At 44.0% G+C, this 19,443-nt stretch overlaps 1 protein-coding gene across 4 annotated transcripts in view; it reads left to right on the forward strand.

Moving 5' to 3' along the window:
- Positions 1-19,020, forward strand: part of septin9b (septin 9b) — a 79,306-nt gene extending 60,286 nt beyond the window's left edge. For all 4 annotated transcript variants that reach the window (XM_056279837.1, XM_056279836.1, XM_056279835.1 and 1 more), the window contains 8 exons: positions 467-595; positions 744-825; positions 1,364-1,501; positions 8,562-8,679; positions 12,882-12,977; positions 13,422-13,518; positions 16,343-16,394; positions 17,138-19,020. In XM_056279837.1, coding sequence (XP_056135812.1) covers positions 467-595; positions 744-825; positions 1,364-1,501; positions 8,562-8,679; positions 12,882-12,977; positions 13,422-13,518; positions 16,343-16,394; positions 17,138-17,366 — 941 coding nt within the window. In that variant the 3' untranslated portion in view covers positions 17,367-19,020. The remainder of the gene's footprint in view (positions 1-466; positions 596-743; positions 826-1,363; positions 1,502-8,561; positions 8,680-12,881; positions 12,978-13,421; positions 13,519-16,342; positions 16,395-17,137) is intronic.
- Positions 19,021-19,443: the final 423 nt, after the last annotated feature.

Consider the following 19,443-nt stretch of genomic DNA (forward strand, 5'->3'; position numbering starts at 1 on the left):
GCGCGCGTGTGTGTGTGTGAGTGAGTGCAAGAATGAGTGAGTGAGTGTGTGCGTGAGTGAGTGAGTGAGTGTGTGCGTGAGTGAGTGAGTGCGTGAGTGAGTGCATGCGTGCGTGAGTGAGTGAGTGAGTGAGTGCGTGCATGTGTGCTGTCCTGTCCTGAGCAGGACAGAGTGGTCTTGGGAAGTCCACACTGATGAACACTCTTTATGTAGTAGTGGACACTAGCCTTTTTTTTAGGACACTCACGCAAAGCAGTAACTAGTAATCCATATCCCATAATGTTCATGTTCACAGTGAGGGCATAAATCCAAGTATGGGATGTGTTCGTGTATATGCCCAGTCCCCTTATTTATTATCCTTTTAATTTTGTGTGTGTGTGTATGTGTGTGTGTGTGTGTGTGTGTGTGTGTGTGTGTGTGTGTGTGTGTGTGTGTGTGTGTGTGTGTGTGTGTGTGTTGTGAGCAGGACAGAGCGGTCTTGGGAAGTCCACTCTGATGAACACCCTTTTCAAGTCCAAGGTGAGCCGCAAGTCGGTGCAGCCCAACCCGGAGGAGAGGATCCCTAAAACAATCGAGATCAAGTCCATCAGTCACGGTGGGCCAATGTCCATGTTCAGCTTAAAACCACCAAATACTATATGGCTATTATACTCAGTGTACAACATTGTTCCCTCTTCAGGTTGTGTCATACCACAAAGAGATAGATCATGACTGAGTCATCCGTTTTATTTGTCTTTTCCTAGACATTGAAGAAAAAGGTGTGAGGATGAAACTGACAGTAATCGATACGCCTGGATTTGGGGACCAGATCAACAATGAGAACTGGTGATTTTTTTTTCTTTCCCTTAAGTGGACCTTGACCGTTTTGTGAATTTATTCCCGTTCACAAAATGCTTTCATGGTTTTGTACCGTTGCCACCGATGACATGAAAGTGTGGACATGAAAAGCATTCCTAGATTCAGACACACGTCATCAGGGAGACAGTGAAAGGGACCGTTAGTCTCTAAATACAGTTTTGTGTGGCTGAACGTGCCCCTGAAATCATGTTTGAACAACCTTTTGTTTTGAATCAAGCATCACATTTGAAATGTAAAACACGACAGAAGAAGTGTTAGAAATGCTGTGATGCGTCACATCTCAAGTCTCTCCTCCCAGCAGTGGGGGAGTTACAGCAGACCGGCGTTCAACTCACAACCTCACATTCAGCTTGGCTTGCTTCTTTTTGTTTGATCAGTTGCCACAGTAACCCACAAAATCAGTTTTCAGATGTATTTATTTTTAAATTGTGCCCTGAAATGGTTTAAAGACATTGCAGTAGTCTACCTTTGCGTTCCTCAAACGATACTCTCCACTTCCTGTCAGCTGGCAGCCAATTATGAAGTTCATCAATGATCAGTATGAGGCCTACCTGCAGGAGGAGATCAACATCGACAGGAAGAAGAGGATTCCAGACTCTAGGGTTCACTGCTGCATATACTTCATACCTCCTACTGGACACTGGTAGGAGCACACACACACACACACACACACACACACACACACACACACACACACACACACACGTGTGCACAAACCATTGTGACTTAGTGCCAGTTATGGTCCTCATTGCACTAGTTTTTCCCACAGCTGCAGAGATGCACTGGGCCATTAGGGAGCCTCCCCTGACCCATTGTCTGTCTGCAGATCTTTATCCAATTCCCACTTCTCTTTTTTTCCATCTCGTGCCCCCCCCCCCCCCCCCACACACACACACACACACAAACACACACACACACGGAACTCATCCCACCCTCAACAAAACATCACTTTGGGAGTCACATTTCACAAGGATCCGCTCTCCGCCATATTTATTTACAGCTCCTACAGATGGCGTGACTGTGGGGAGGATAGTCAGGGTAACTTTTAGGAAAAGTAAAAAGTTGCAGAATCAAGCATCTCTATGGATTTAAAGTTTTACAGCCTCTTTTTTTTTTTTTTTAAACACTCTGTTTCTAACCAGCCACAGAGGATTACACACAATTACAACTGAAATGTTTGTAATGGATGGACCCACGTATGTCCAGCTACTGTCTCATCAGCCACAGGACCGCTGTAAGACTATGCCCACTGTAATGTCTACTCCAACCTTATGTGATGTATGCGTGTGACTTGAAGGAGCAGGGACCTACAAAAGCCATCCTTGTAAAGACTATAAAACAGTTGAGCAGTTTGCCTACAGTGGTGGATGGGTCTGTTTCTGATGAGGGTTTGACATGACAGCAGAGAGCCTGAGTACACTGTAATGACACACAACTCCACCCAGTGTGAAACGTGAGCTGAAACATTGCTGGTGTGAAAGACATCAGAGAAAATGGACCGCTAGTAATAGCACAACATTTTTACTTAGCGTGAACTGTGTTAGGACATCTTATTTGGACTAGCGAGGAAAATGGATGAGCACCAAGCTATGACTTAGGGTATTTTAAAACCCCTATATATCTAAGCTTAACCTGAGATGCCATGTGAGCATTGTTTTGGTTGATACACAGTCATGGCAGGAGACTTGTGTTGATGAAGATGCTTTATTAAGGCCCTCTGGTGATGAAGATGCTTAAGGCCCTCTGGCCCTGACATATCTGACCCATCACCATCATCAGGCGTCATCTCCTAACTGTTGTAATCTTATGTAACTGTTAAAATGGGTGGTCTATGGATGATATCGCGTCATCATTTTCAATATATATTATTATATTTTGCAGTAGTAGTCGTCTTAGTGCCATTATTATCATTCCACACATTTACAAAGATTGTTATGTCCTGTCTGTCTTTATGATATTATGGCAGTGTGAATGTTTCTTGACAAAAACCCAGATGGAGGATATTTGATTGTTATTTTGTAATATTGAGATGATACAAACAACATTGCTGACTTTTTTTTTTTAATGATTAGGGCTATTTTTGCCAACTTTTGTCAGAAATTTGCAGCATTTAAGAGTGAGGAGTGGCATGTCTTTATGTGCAACCTGTATCAAGGAGGACACACATGCATAGAAAGATAGGAAGGTGCACACACATACCACTTATGCTCTTTACAAGCATCTTCACAGGTTTACACACATGCATACACAGAAGTGCACAAGCATTCAGACAAGTGCCTAAACACACACTTGCCACTTACCGACCATCTGACCACATACCTCAGTGATGAATCCGTCCACTTTTGTGTATTGGGTCATATTTCTCCAGACCACTCACTCAACAGTTGTCCGCTAGTGTTCCTCTCCAGGACATTGAGGGAATGAGCGTTGGATGGCATGTGTGTGTCTGTTATTCCTGCTGTTTGACAGGCCACCTCATCATCTGGTCATCTTACTGCAGCTGCTGCTTCAGAGGGGTGTGCTTATACTTGTTTGTGTGTGTGTTTGTGTGTGTGTGTGTGTGGCATGCATTTGTAGATGTATGTGCATGTCTTAAATGTTTTTGTGGGTATGGCTGTGTGCATGTGTATGTGTGTATAGCTTTGCAAGCAGCTGCACGGTTCAGACAGTTAACCGCTCTGCCTAGAATGTCTGTCATACAACAGACCCCTTTAATCTCTGCCTCTTTCCCAAAACCTCTAAGCAGACGATGTTGGAAGGGCCCACCATGCGCAAACACAGACACATACATGTACCAACAGAAAACCTACATTCACACTTGTACTGTGCACAAACACATCAGGGATCAGGAACATTTAATTGTCATTTCATTCCATGCACCTGTGCACATAAAATGAAATGAAATGAAATTTCCCCCAATCCACAGCAGTGCAACACAAAGACAAAAACATATCCAAACTACAAGAACACATATATCCAAACAACAAAAAAATGCAAATAGCCAACATATATATATATATATATATATATATATATATATATATATATATATATATATATATATATATATATATATATATATATATATATATATAAAAATCACTGTCCAAGAGAGTGAACACCAGGATGACTGTCGGAACTGCCGGTCTACATGGGCTAGCAGTTAGCTAGCTATCATCCATATAGATGTGTCTTCCATATAGCCATATAGATGTGCACGTGCAAAAACACATACTGAGGGCAAAGGGAGAAAGCCGAGGGCCTTGCCGCCAACCAGAGAATTTTTTTTTGTTGAAGCAGAGAGAAATGATGAAACCTCACATGGACCAGAATAAAATAGCTATACTAACTTCATAGAACTGACCACAAACATGCATACACACACTGCATATGGACATGTCATATACACATTTAGGGAAAAATACACAAAGTTGCAGAGATGGGAGCACAGAAACCAACAGTGTACATTAACATGCACGGATCCTTGCTCAACAAAGGCAGTTTAGTCTGCGAGGAACTCAGATTCAGTAAATATACCTTAAATGCCTTCTCATGTTGTCAAGCGTTCTAACAACCTGGATCAGACCGGCTTAAATCTGACTCCCCAGACTGACAGAACAGAGAAAGATTTAGATCTGCTCTTTTGAACAGCGAAAAGCACTTACATTATTCTCTTCCTGCTTATTTTCCTCCTCTTCATTTTTCACACAGTTGAGGTTTGAAGTTGAGGCCTGTAACCAATTACGCAGACACAATGCCAAAACCATACAGCGCCCCGCTTCTTTGCCATATGGCCACGATCAGACAATCGCAGGCAGACAAATGATAACATAGTCCATCGAATTGATTTTACAGTTCTTTGCATTTTGTTTGGAGCATCTTGAACATGTCATCAATTTGCTTCAATATAATTCCAAGTTGCTTTTGTGGTTTGAGATAAAAACTGTTCATTTGTGGAGAATACAGTTTTGGTATCGGCAGACATTTTTCAACAAAGGCAACGCTGGCCACACTGTAACCCTCTAGGTTGTCCTCCAGTTACCTCGATGAGGATGTCTCCCAGAGAACAAGGTTATTAAAAAAAATAATGTGCTTATAGCTGGTATTGCTGAGAGGTGGTTTCCAGTGATTTAGAAGGAAGTGAAGGGAAGGCAGGGCTGTCTGCACTGTGGTTGGTTATTTTCAGCAGCTTGTTGCTCTGATGCAACTTTCAGAGAATTGTTGAAGAGGTTTCATTTGAAGTTGCATATACATAACTTGCCATCACCTTTAAAGCACGTGACCATTACCCTTCATGTGTGGATACATCAGGAGTCAGGGCTATTTATTTGTCATTTCATTCCGTGCACACATGAAATGAAATGAAATATCGTTTCCCCCAGCCCACAGCAGCGCAACACAAAGACAAAAACATATGCAAACTACAAAAAAAACCTACAAAAACTACAAAACACATATATCCAACTTATCAAAAAAAATAAAAAATTTACTGTCCAAGACAGCGAACGCCAGAATGACTGTCAGAACTGCCAGTCTGCATGGGCTAGCAGTTAGCTTAGCCTGCCCCGCTCTCTTGTCCTGTCAGACCGCAGCTCCAGGCAGGGCTGTGGTCCTGGGCCTACTGGACACAGCAGACCAAGCTCTCCCGGCCTATCCAACGCCAGCTCTCCCAGCCAGACACCCTCGAAACACCACCCCACACTCCACACGATGACACCAAAAACACAGTCAACACCAGGCGAGGCCGCTGCCAGACCTTTCCTCGGTGTTATCGGAACTGCCGCTCTGCATGGGCTAGCAGTTAGCTTAGCCTGCCCCGCTTCCATGTCCTGTCAGACCGCCCTGATGTATTGTTGATTGATAATATTGTAGTGGATATAGTTAATGCGATCCACAGTATATACATACATCATATACATATGCATGCATTTATTATTTATTTTATGCAGCATGATTGAGTGCAAGAGTACACGTGTACAGATTGCACGTTGTGCATGTGTGCTCACATAAGCGTATGATGAGTCATAATGTGCATATCTATTCGCACTGGCTCACTTGTGCTCATATCCGCATATGTGGTCTTTTACACATCCAGTACGTATGCCAAACACACACACTTGGCAGGTGTTATCATATGCACCACGTATTTCCTCGTGTAGCAGAGGTCATGAAAAATCCCGAGTGTGCATAGCATGATGAGAAAGAGGGCAAAGCGAGAAAGATTGCAAGTATGGTATGTCTGGTATGTCATCATCACATTACGAGATGGAGAAACATGCAGCATATGACAGAAACGTTGTCCCGAAATAGTTTTTAATGCCTTTGTCAATGTGTCATCTCCCCATCACCCCCACCCCCCACCAAAAAAAAAAAAAAAAAGCAACCGGGTCCCTCCTCCAGCCGGGTCAGTGAACCAGGCTGCCCTGGCATGGTCGGGGCTAATTGGAGGGCCGACAGACCACATGAGGAGAAATGTGTCCCGAGGTGCAGCTAGAGGCACCGTTGAGGCAGAAGGAGCGAGGAGGGCAGGCACAAAGATAAGAAACTGAGAGAACAGAGCAGCAGTGTAAGGAGCATACGGACGGGTAGCACCGTGTAGAAAAACCCGGAACGTTGTTTCATATCGGAAGCAACCATCAGCTTTCATGGAGGTGCAGAGGAAGATGCCTTCTTTCCATTCACATCCAGACTGTAAACATATGAAAAGGGCACACGAGGATAATTTTCTTTCTGAGCTGAGCAAAATCAGAGAGGTGAAGAGGAAGTGGGAGAGGAACTGATGCAGATGGGACCGGATGAGATTGGTTTTAAGATTTCGCACCAGATGGCTACCAGTGTCTTGCTCACTTGCCTGTTTTTGTTTTTTTCATTCTGATTCTGGTGATCAAAAAAGATCACTTTTTTTTTCGTCTTTTCAAAAAGATCACTTTTGCAAACCCTGATGATTTTTTTGCCCTCTGTAATCTCTGTTAATATTATGTATATGTGTCCATGCCAACACCCCACCAGAGTTAAATTCATATGTCCTAGCCTACTTGGTGAACTGAACAGATGAATACAGCTGTTTCAGTGTATTCTCTTATGGGGTTTTGTAATGCACTTATGAACACTGGTTAGGGAAAGTGGTACATTACTAAAGCTAATGACCAAGAAAATGACTGATGATAATAATTATAATTGGTACTAATACATTTATTAGATCTTTTTATTTTTGCTTTAGTTACTCTAAGCCAGTCGGCGTATCTCTGTTCAAATGACCTGAATGAGAAAAGGAATAAAAAACCAGCAGTTTTTATTGAAGTGCAGCATATCAGGTGAAATGATGGTGGTCTGGACAATAGACCAAGATTGCCCCCTAGTGGTGACTCTGTGTCATAATCGTCATGTCTGAGTAAATGTGACATAGCGAATATTGACAGAGGTGTCCATGTATAAAGGATATAAAGGGGTGTAGATGTAGAGGACAGTGATGGAGGTGTCCATGTATAAAGGATATAAAGGGGTGTAGAGGACAGTGGTGGAGGTGTCCATGTATAAAGCATATAAAGGGGTGTAGAGGACAGTGGTGGAGGTGTCCATGTATAAAGGATATAAAGGGGTGTAGATGCAGAGGACAGTGATGGAGGTTTCCATGTATAAAGCATATAAAGGGGTGTAGATGCAGAGGATAGTGATGGAGGTGTCCATGTATAAAGGATATAAAGGGGTGTAGAGGACAGTGGTGGTGGTGTCCATGTATAAAGGATATAAAGGGGTGTAGAGGACAGTGGTGGTGGTGTCCATGTATAAAGCATATATAAAGGGGTGTAGAGGACAGTGATGGAGGTGTCCATGTATAAAGCATATAAAGGGGTGTAGATGCAGAGGACAGTGATGGAGGTTTCCATGTATAAAGCATATAAAGGGGTGTAGATGCAGAGGATAGTGATGGAGGTGTCCATGTATAAAGGATATAAAGGGGTGTAGAGGACAGTGGTGGTGGTGTCCATGTATAAAGGATATAAAGGGGTGTAGAGGACAGTGGTGGTGGTGTCCATGTATAAAGCATATATAAAGGGGTGTAGAGGACAGTGATGGAGGTGTCCATGTATAAAGCATATAAAGGGGTGTAGAGGACAGTGGTAGTGGTGTCCATGTATAAAGCATGTAAAGGGGTGTAGAGGACAGTGGTGGAGGTGTCCATGTATAACGCATATAAAGGGGTGTAGATGTAGCGCACAGTGATGGAGGTGTGAGTTAGACTGAAGGTGACAGTGATGTTGTAAAACATCTCATCCCAGCTTCTCTCACAAGTCTACCCTGAGAGTTTAGCTGGCTAACACCAGTGTGTCGTCTTTTTACGCACCTCAAACTTGATTATGCACCGGACCACACGTGTGTTGGCTGCACATGACGGGTGTCCGTGTCTGTGGTGCTCTCATACGACACAGGCATTTTAGGGAAGTTGATCTGGACATGAGTTTTACTCCAGAAGAAAAAGATTTTCTCTGTGAAAGCAGCCGTGTGATGCATATCATGGTTTCAGCTAACAAAACATTAATTTAAGGTTTACAACCTATGCAACATTTTTATATATATACGTATGTTCTCTTCTGTTTTCTGCCCTTTGGGCTCCCTGATTTGGATTTCGCCACCAGAACCAATAAAATGTCAACTAGAAATGTGGACATCTGTTTGTCTGACGACCTCTTTGCTCCCCGCAGTCTGAGGCCCCTGGACGTGGAGTTCATGAGGCGCCTCAGTAAAGTGGTCAACATCGTCCCCGTCATCGCCAAGGCCGACACGCTCACCCTGGAGGAGAGGGACTATTTCAAACAGACGGTGAGTGGTGGAGGGATTGGGGTGGTTGACGTGTGAGAACTCTGTCTTTGTGCCCCTACGTGTCTGCTTTCGCCGTTGGCTTCAAACCTCAGTTTGCTTATGCCCGTCTCCCTTCCCAGTTTCACTTACCCTTCAGCAGGTGTTTCAAGTGAGCTTAAAATAAATGGATGAGTCACTTTCAGCATCGGTCAGAGAGCTGGAGGAACACACACACTCGCACACCCCGTGTATTAACTCATAGGTTGCTACCATGTGAAGATTTGCCAGTCATAACAAACATAAGCCACTGGATCAGCCCAGATTACAACCATCCTAGCAAGTGCTGTGTAGTCTGGACGGCCCTACCACTCAAAAGGTCATGCCGTTTCCAGTAGCAGGCATTTATGAGCTCTTCACTCCCAAGTATTTATTTACTGGGCAAGTTTTCCAGAAGTGTCCTCCCATGCTATTTAAGACGGGGAACATCTATCCAGTTGCCAGCTGAGGTAGCCCGTCAGTACCAGACAGGATTTGTCGGTGCAGGAGGGTGAGAGTTGGCCCATTCACAGTGCTTCTCCTGCACGTGCTACACTTATGCATTGACCTGTGACATGAATATATATGACATGAATAACTAGAACGACCAAAGCAGTTATTTTGACGGTTTTGGAGTTTCAAAGTTTAATAACTTCGTGGAGGAAAAAAAAAAAAGATACAGACCTGCCACTCCCTGAATGCTTCTAAAATTGCACATATTTGCATTAAAATGAGTTTTGGATCAATTGCACAAAAAAAGTTATGATGTGATCTACGTAAAACGACCACGAGCTGTCAAAATGACCACTCGTAATTTGCACGTCATCGTGCGCGTCGTGTCACTATTTACGACGTGTGTTGGTCGCATCATTTCCTTCGCGAAGTTCATTGCTCTGTCCTAGAAACACACTAGCGTTCTCCAGTGCAGAGTAATAGTCTAAACTTGAGTTTTGATTATTTCAAAGATGTCTGGTTACAGACGCCGTTACAGACGCACCATGACTACCACCCAGTGTGTTGCAGTGTTTACAGGCATTGGACAGCGGCGATTTTAAATTGTTTTAAAATAGTATTAAAGTTGTTAAAATTTTAATTTTAGTGTCAGTTAGTTTCTTAACAGACATACCAACATATGTAATCTGCATTAATATCTCAACTGGGTATTTATCTTGACAGACTATAGAGTTTAAAAACTGCCGGTCATTTTGACCGCCCATGGTCGTTTTAGGTAGGAGTGAAATCCTGGTCGTTCTAGTGTTAAACGGATTAGAAGGTACCCCTTTGAATCCCTAAACAATGAATATTCATGAGTCGCCACACTAAAGCTAAGTGACTTGTCTTCGGATGATTTACTGTTTATAGGAGCTGAGCTTCTTTACAGCTTATTCTTGCAAATCTCACATTTGCTCACCGGGGTCAACATGTCCTTCATTTTCTATTGAAGGGCTCGGCTGTCTTGTCCATGGGAAAGATGTCTGTAAAATGCATCGATTAAATGTTTGGGTTCTCAGTCAGGTATTCAGGTAGCAGCGATACTGCTGGTTTTCTATTCACCATGTAGTTCATCACAGTCACCTGTTGGTCCATTCAGGGAGGTTTTACATCTGGAACAGCTGGTGAACATCATGAACTACCTGGCACAATAAAAAACCAGCATTACTGACGATACCTGAGGACCTGATTGAGCACCACTGGATGAGACAAAAGACACATGATCAAAATGAACAAATCTACATGGGTACACACAATCTTGCAGTTTATCTTAGAAGAGGTGCTACTTTAAGCTTTATAGCTAATGGGCTTGTCCTCTGACTACCTACAAGGCTTCGGCTATTCTATTGTGAGTGGTTATTTTTTTTGTTTGCATTTGTGCGTTTTGCAAATACTGTCATTCAGAGCCGCTTACAAAGAGAGTTAGCATGCATGCATGTGTCAACTTGTAGCTTCAGAGAGCCATGGACAGTAAGCATGTCATGACCAGTGCCATTAGATATGCAGAAGTTAGGTCACTAATAGTGAGGTTACTAAAGGATTCAAAATTAGCTGGAAAACGCCAAAAGTCTATCATAGCCATGCCTAGAAGCCATCTATGAAGTCAAACGACCCCGACAAAGGAACGTTTTAGGCCTTTGTTAAACACAATAAGTGAGTTTGCAGCCCTGATAGAAAACAGGTGTTTGTTCCATCATTTCTGGGCCAGGTGGGTGAAAAGTCTCTGCCGAAGGTTTTTGGCATTTGTTTTGTTCATTAATCAGTTGTGGGACTACTGCTTGTCATCAGCTGCAACCTCCCATCCATTTCCCGTCATGATCACGGCTTCCCTTGCTGCTACTGAACATGCTCGCTGTGTGGCTGAGACTAAAATGGCATCCTCCTCATCCTTCCCGCTGTCCCTGCACGCGTTTCCGTCGGAGCTCTCTCGCTCCGATGGGGATAAAAAAAACTTCCCGCCTTCCTCCACCGCCGCTGTCAGTCTTTCATTCCTTTATTCCATCCTCCCTGTTCCTGAACGCTGAACGTCCATGACAGATTTATTAGCTTCAGAGAGGAGGAAGTGTGTGGTGGGTGTCTTGGCTGCTATTTCCCTCCTCCGACTGCGACACCAGCCTATAAGAGCCGAACAGCATGTTGGCAGACTGCAGAAAGCTGCAAGGCTTTGATACAGGCTTGTTTTGGTTGGTTCTACGCGCTTCATGTGACCCTGAAGATTATTGACTTGGAAGCCTGTGCTGCCAAACATGCTTTTTTCATTCCCGTTTCCCCGGCAGCAAGTTTGCATGCAGATGGAAGAGGAGATTTTTTTTTTTCTATCAGAGGTCTGCCCTGCGTCGGCCCAGCTGTGAGCACACACTCTGGGCTGCACCCACCAAAGGTTGATGTGGCTTTTTGCTAAACTTCGGTCGGTTTTGAGTCCCATAATGTGATCCCAAGAAAGTCTCCGAGGATAAACAACAAAGCATTTGATCACGGCCCAAGTGGAAATTGTCAGAGTAGTAATTGTGAGGGCAGTCATTCATTTAAAGCACGTCACTCCCAGCAGCCTCTCTGTCTTCTTTACATCTTTGTGTCTGTGCCTCAAGTCATTATAAAGACATTCTAGAGGGTAGCGTGGCCGCTTTTTTTCCCCTTCCAAACTTCTATCTTTGTCTGCTTATACTCCCCCCCCCCCCCTTTTCCTCCCCAGTTGTACTTGGACAATTACCCCACTCTTATGAGTCGTCCCGGTCACTGCTCCACCCCCTCTGCCGATCCGGGGAGGGCTGCAGACTACCACATGCCTCCACCCATACATGTGGAGTTGCCAGCCACTTCTTTTCACCTGACAGTGAGGAGTTTCACCAGGGGGATGTAGCCCATTTTGAGGATCCCGCTATTCCCCCTAGTTCCCCCTCCCCCCCTGAACAGCCGCCCCGACCGACCAGAGGAGGCGCTAGTGCAGCGACCAGGACATATACCCACATCCGGCTTCCCAACCACAGACATGGCCAATTATGTCTGTAGGGACGCCCAACCAAGCCGGAGGCAACATGGGGACTCGATCCGGCAATCCCCATGTTGGTAGGCAACGGAATAGATCGTTACGCCACCCAGACGCCTGTCTGGTTATACTTGTGTCCTTGCGGTCGAACCCCTGTGTTATTTCTTCATGTAGATTAAAAAAAGATCACTTGTCAGTTTAATGCGGAGCAGCGGGGTGGAGGGCTTGTGAAAGCCTTCCAGTGTGTTAATGTGCTACAGCAGTTTTATTTGATATCAGCCCCCCTTCAACGTAAATACCTCTGCTGTGTGTTCATCGGTTCGTTCCCATGCCTGTGCAGTGGGTTTGGACTCGGCTGCTGGCTGCAGGCCTGAGCTCTGAGCAGAGATGGATGAAAAGAAGGCCTGGTATAGATTGGTTTATTTACAGCATGTGCCAGTCCAACCTAATTTCCTCCCTCTGTGTCTCATCTCGCATTGTGGAAACTATTGTCTGTAAGTACAGTAATGATGATTTGCGATAAAGTAAAGTGTGGTTCAAATTTACTCAATATCCAGTTACACACAGTTCATGCATTTAAAATAGTGTTGACATATAACTCGCAAATTGTTTATTTTATTGCAGTATTAGTAAGTAAGCTTACTTTTAGCAACTTATTACTGTACTTATTGACTGCCTGTTAATAAATCAAATTGCTGCCGTTGTACAGATTAGGGAAGAGCTGCGGGCCAATGGAATTGACGTGTACCCTCAGAAGGAGTTTGATGAGGATGCAGAAGACAGGATCATCAATGACAAAATCCGGGTAGGTTCACTGTGTCCCTTTCATTCAGCTTGGCGATGAAAAGCTTCAGTGGGAGACACTGTGTGGTGGCTCAGAGGATCAGATGACCATCACCAGCAGGCACGATTCTGTTTCACCATCTCTGGTATATTCTCTGCACAACTGCACTTCATCACCTCTTATTTTGTCCATATAAGTCAATCCTTGTGTATCTAGCTGCAGATTGTTGTGTTGTAGTGTTGCTATTCTATGTTAAGTACACTGAGAGAGCCACGAAACCGGAGTCAAATTCCATGTAGTGCAAACCTACGTGGCCAATAAACATGGTTCTGATTCTGATACAGTTCTGTTAAAAGGAGAACAAAGTGCCTGAGAAAAAAAACTGATCCAAAAAGTGTTTGTGTTATAAGTTGTGCATGCATGTGTGTGTGCTTAACATTTTCTGTGCATGTGTGTCCTTTATAGGAGATGATCCCTTTTGCTGTGGTGGGGAGTGACCAGGAGTACCAGGTTAATGGGAAGAGGATTCTGGGCAGGAAAACAAAATGGGGAACCATAGAAGGTAATACACATGCACACACACACACGCGCACATACACACACACGCGCACATACACACACACAAACAGCACACAAAACGGCTAAATCTTTCTACATGGGAACACGGGTGCAACAGGTCACATCCTCTGCCAAGTAGAAGGTCTGTCCTTCATATACAATGCATGCATGGTTGGTGTCCACGTGTCTGTGTCCAGGGCCATATAATGCAAGTGGAGGGTGGGGGGTTGTTCACATAATGTGTTCACGTTATGTCATGCTAAGACGTTCATACGAACAGTCACTTTTACACAACACTTGGGTTCCTTGGACTCTGCTGGGCACTCGTACTGCCAAAAAGGAGGTTCATAGAAGGGGAGCCTTCTTGCTTAACTTGTGCGTGTGTGTGTGTGTGTGTGTCTCTGTGTGTCTCTGTGTGTCTGTGTGTTGGCGTTTGTGAGTGTGTGCATGTGAGTGTGTGAGCTAGCATATGGCAGAGGTCCAAACTGTGTGTGTGTAAGAGATCTGTCTGGAAGGAGGGAAATAATTATTGGAAGACAAACAACTGGACTGAATCTGAACAGAGGAATGTCACAGCACAGTGTAGCTCATATATTATTATACATTACCGAGCAAAGGGATTATTTCTGATAGCATCTTCATAACAACTTAACAAGGTACACATGAGACACGCTCTTGCCTGTTTCTCTGTGATTATGCATGGTCGTAAATCAAATGCTGGCTAAGCCTTTGAAACACAGCTGCAGGTCTCTGACCTCTGTCTTCAACAACCACAGGTTGTCCTTTGACTGACTACCCCGAGTTTGGCAGGCAAACAAAAAAGTGAAAAGCCACCCAGTTTAGACAAAAAAGAATGCCTTCGCCGCCAAAGTTATTTCACATCTCTGCAATAGCTGAAACTCCCCAATGATAAAACTGATGAGATAGCCACCAACTCAAAAACCACAGTTCACAGACAGCACCTGCGAAGGTAGGAAACATGGTAAAAATACTGTTAAGAAGATTATGATATAAACTCATGACTCTCGGGAAATGATAGAAATCAAAGAGCTCCAACAACTAAGATATCCACCTCCTGAGGAGTGTTTTTAGGGCGGCATGGCGGCCCAGTGGTTAGCACTGTTGCCTCACAGCAAGAAGGCCCTGGGTTCGAACCCCAGGCCGTCCCACGTCCTTTCTGTGTGGAGTTTGCATGTTCTCCCCGTGTCTGTGTGGGTTTCCTCCCACCATCAAAAAGACATGCGTGTTAGGGTTAATACTCGTGTCTGTGCCCCTGAGCAAGGCAATGAAAAGAAGAATTGGAGTTGGTCCCCAGGTGCTGCAGCTGCCCACTGCTCCTATACAATAGGATGAGTTGAATGCAGAGAACACATTCTATTGTAAGAATACAATGACAAAATAAAGTGCCATTCTTTCATGCTCCTTTTAAGACTCGAAACATTGGCCTCCTGTTCTGATTCACCCTCCTCAAGCCTTGGCTCAAACTGATGTGGTTGTAGCCTTGCAGAATCTGCAATGAATTTGGACTCGCCATCTTGTGAGGGACTTTCCACCGCCTTATCTGCAGGAGTTGATTTCAGCTTACACGTTTTGTGTCTTCTGTATTGAAGAGTGACACCGGCAGAGTTTCCCAGCATCGAGCCCGTGTGACGACGCGCATCGCTCTTCCAACAGGCCGCACGGCGAATCCTCGTGGCATCAGAACAGCCACGCAGGAAACGCTCGCAGCTTTCTCACAAAGGGTCAAACAAGGCTGAGACATTTCTTAGGGGCTCTCAATATTGCAAGCTACCAACCCATGCATGTGTTTACATTACGTTTTCCACTTGAGGCAACGAGGCGAGTTCAGTAGAGGTGAAAGCGATACGGAGAGTGTGTTTTGGTGGGGTGCACTGGGGAGGAAGCTAGAGGACAGATGGAGTCGAGACACAAAGAGGTGTACGTTAAACCACACTGACATGTTTAAATTTGTATTTTTCCCTCATATTTTGCCCGTGAGCAGGAGGGGAGATATTTTACAAGTTAAGAGTACACTCCCCCTACACAGCTAATCCCCATTCACACACCCTGCGGTTACTACTCTCCCTCTCTCCTTTACGCTGGAAGAGAATTTAATTTCCTGCGCCAGGATTTCAAAGCTTAACATAAATAGCCCCCCCCCCTTCTCATTCATGGACTTGACATAATCTATAATTCAAACATGTGTTCGCCCTACTGGAGGCAGCAGCGGCCTGTCATGAGGAGTTTGTTAAAATGTATCAATTAAGTTCTCCAATACAGTGGAGCTGAGCCTATTAAATGACTCACAAGAGGAGGAGGGGTTTATCCCGGAGAGCAGCCTCCTTCGTTAGACGCTCATGAAGGCCAAGGCTGCCACCCTGTGGATTTGCATGGAACGACAAGCTCATCAGACCACGGATTCATGAGGGGTCTTTTATACCTGCGGTTCTCAATCAGGTCCTCAGGTACATGAACAACCTGGTGGAACAGAAAACGTGCAGTGCCGGTGGTACCCGAGGACCTGATTGAGAACCACTAGTTTGTGCATTCTGCGTTTGGGATGCGATGTCTGCTTTATCGTACATGGATAACTGTTGGAGGAAATATACAAATAAGGCTTCTTTATTTATTGGTTTATAATGCCTCATAACACTTGCAAATGCCTCAGCCAATGTGCAAAGCTGTTTTCCCCCCCTTTCTATCAACTGTATTTTAAGGTGTATTTCCGAGAGACTTCTTCATAGAAAATACACTGTCACCTAAGGTTGTTTTGGAAACTCTTTCTTTTCATATCATGTTACTTAATGTCCTTCCCTCTCCCTTTGCAGTTGAGAATATTGCACACTGTGAGTTTGCTTACCTGCGAGACCTCCTCATCAGGTAAGTTTCCTTTTCACTGTAAATGGTAGAAGGAAAAATGGCCTCGTATTGAATGAAACCAAATGGGAGCGCTGTAATAAGTGTGAATCACAGTATGCATAAGATTCAGCCGGGTCGCAGACTAAATAAACACACTGTTGGATGTTTAGAAGGCATCTACTGCATTGAAACCTTATAAAATTACAACTTTGCAATGAATACAATGCAAAAGGTATCACTGTTGAGCAGGCATTTTGCTTCGATTATGCAGGTTTTCTAATAAACCTTTGGGTTTAAATTTGCCATCAGTCTCAGACAGTTTAATCTCAACCTGCCCCTTCTCAACAGATTAATTTGTATGAATATGGTTTTTCATGGCGGTGCAGTGGTTAGCGCAGTCATCTCGCAGCAAGAAGGTCCTGGGTTTGAACCCCAGGGCTGTCCAACCTTGCATGTTCTCCCCGTGTCCGCGTGGGTTTTCTCTGGGTGCTCTAGTTTCCTCCCATAGTCCAAAGACATGTAGGTCAGGTGAATCGGCCATACTAAATTGTCCCTAGGTGTGAATGTGTCAGCCCTGTGATGGAATGGCGGCCTGTCCAGAGTGTCGCCCCGCCTGCCGCCCAATGGCTGCTGGGATAGGCTCCAGCATCTCGCGAACCTCTTTGGGCTAAGCAGCTTGGATAATGGATGGTTTTTCACTTCTAAGACTGTGCTGTGTGAGACTTTAAAGTGATGCGATTATTGTGCTCTCTCTCTCCAACCAGGACGCACATGCAGAACATCAAGGACATCACAAGCAGCATCCACTACGAGATGTACCGCGTTCGCAGGTTAAATGAATCCAATGCCCACTTCAACGCTCAGCCTCCCTCCTCCCAGCCCATTGGTGAGCCCAAGGCCAACAGTCTGCCTCAGGGCGAGCCTCACACCGTCCCCAGTGTGCAAACCAACGGCGTGTCTGCCCAGCACAAAGCCTTGTCCCACGAGATGTAGACAGCTCAGTTGTTTGGGCTCTAAAACCAACATGCAGTATCAGGTCACACATAACACGTGCAAACACATGTGCACCCATCTACATAAGCAAGTCCACACGCAAACACACACACACACTCATACACTGTGAGGCTCTTTTGATCGATTACTTCAGGGTCAATCTCTACTAAAAACTGCCTGAACAACTTTTTTTTATTATTATTATTTCCCAGGATGTAAAGCAAGTACGAGAAAGAAACCTTGACCGTTTTACAGCGTGTGCAAGAGAGCCCGGGGGGGGGGGGGGGGGGGACAAACACTTAAGTGACATGAGGCCTGGAAAATATCGCATGCCTCCAAGGTGGCATGGTTCAAAATGAAGTACAGCACATCAGAAGATAATAGATTAGATCAAATTAGAGGTAGCTGTTCCAGTGCGATTGGCCTAGACTGTATTATGTTGTGGTGTAAAGTAATGAGTAGATACTAGGGTCGGGTAGGGATAGCTAGTCTAGTTATTAAATAAAGTGTTTTGGAGGAGGTAAAGATTGACACATCTATGCTGCATGATGAGAAAAAAAGCAACTGCAGTGTAGAGCAGCTTTTGGAAAAACCCCTCGTGTTTTATTCCACTGTGCTTTGTTGTTTTTAAGGACTTTTTTGCCAAATCAACTTTTCTCTCCATTAATATAATGCCAATATATTGTGTAAGGCAGTCATATCGTACATTTTATGTGTCTTATTTACTATTGTATTTTTATTGGTGGTGTTGTTGTTAATGTTCAAATATTACTGTTGATCATGATTGCAGTTTCTCGGAGGATGTGTAGAGCTACCATCACATTCACACATCGTCCGTTCTGCTTGCTTTTCTTACCTGACTGTAAACCAAACAAATGACTGTGTTCTGCCGAGAAGCACATACAGAGAGTTGATCTATGAATAGGTATTTATGTACACTTTTTGATGTAGTCGTCTTCCATCCATGTTGAGCGATGATATTCCAGATGTTGGCTCCCTGAGAGTCATACAAGTCTTGACCTGTGGTGATCTTGTTTTTTTTATTTTATTTTGTTTTATACAGTGTATTTCTGTTGCCCACATTTAGTCCAGGGTATAAATGGCCTCAAATGACTTGTTCAGCCGTTAAGGTGAAAAGCAGCCTGTGATAGAATATGAGAGCTCCCTTGTCTTGATCATCTTATTTTACTGTTTGGACCATGACTTTTATTAGAGGAGAAAGTTTAATTGAGTTATCCTGTGGTTGTGGGACCCAAACCAACAGGACGTCATTGTAATATCAGATAAATATGAGTTAATTTCTATTTTTAAAAATTCTGGAATTTATACTGAGAAATCTCAACCAGTGTTTTATAGTGTCTACATCTTGCATATTGTCTCAGTGATGATGATGATGATTATTATAATCGCTGACAAATGTCAGTTGCATATGTTATATTTCAGTCACAGCAACGAAAACTGAATTCCTTACATGCAGGCAAACAAAAGATGTATCAAAAACCAGGAGGGGTGACTGAGTCTCGCTTAACGGAAATTACAAATGCGATTTGTTTACTGTTGTATAGTTATTGTGTAATTTGTTATGGTATTATAAAATAAAGTTTATCTTTGATATGCTATCTTAAGAAAAATAAAGATTGATATTTTTATTGTTCACAGTTCATTGTATTGATTTGACAAACGCTAAAGAAACGAAACCTAATGAAATAAATTCTCAAACGTGCTGACGTTTTCAGGTTTCGTCCAGATTTCATAAAAGGCAGGATGCCGAGAGGCGGAATGTTTACTGAGCTGTGACCTCTTGAAACTGGATATCGCAACATATGAGCAAATTTGATATTGTGGGAGTGCAGGAATGAGGAGACGGAGAGGTCGAGTCAATCCCGTTTACTCGCCACACAAAACTCACACCGATACAGCACAATCTCTCGTGGCAACCAGCTAACCGCTAGGCTGCTGCAAACATGGCTCCACCCCGGAAACTCCAAGCAGTGCCTACGTCAGCACTCTAAAATGTCTGCCTTAAAGGAGCAGCAGCCCCTGGTGAATCTACCCTCAAATGTGTATCGCCACAAGA

The sequence above is a fragment of the Lampris incognitus genome, chromosome 5 (assembly GCF_029633865.1).
Source record: "Lampris incognitus isolate fLamInc1 chromosome 5, fLamInc1.hap2, whole genome shotgun sequence".
NCBI lineage: Eukaryota > Metazoa > Chordata > Actinopteri > Lampriformes > Lampridae > Lampris > Lampris incognitus.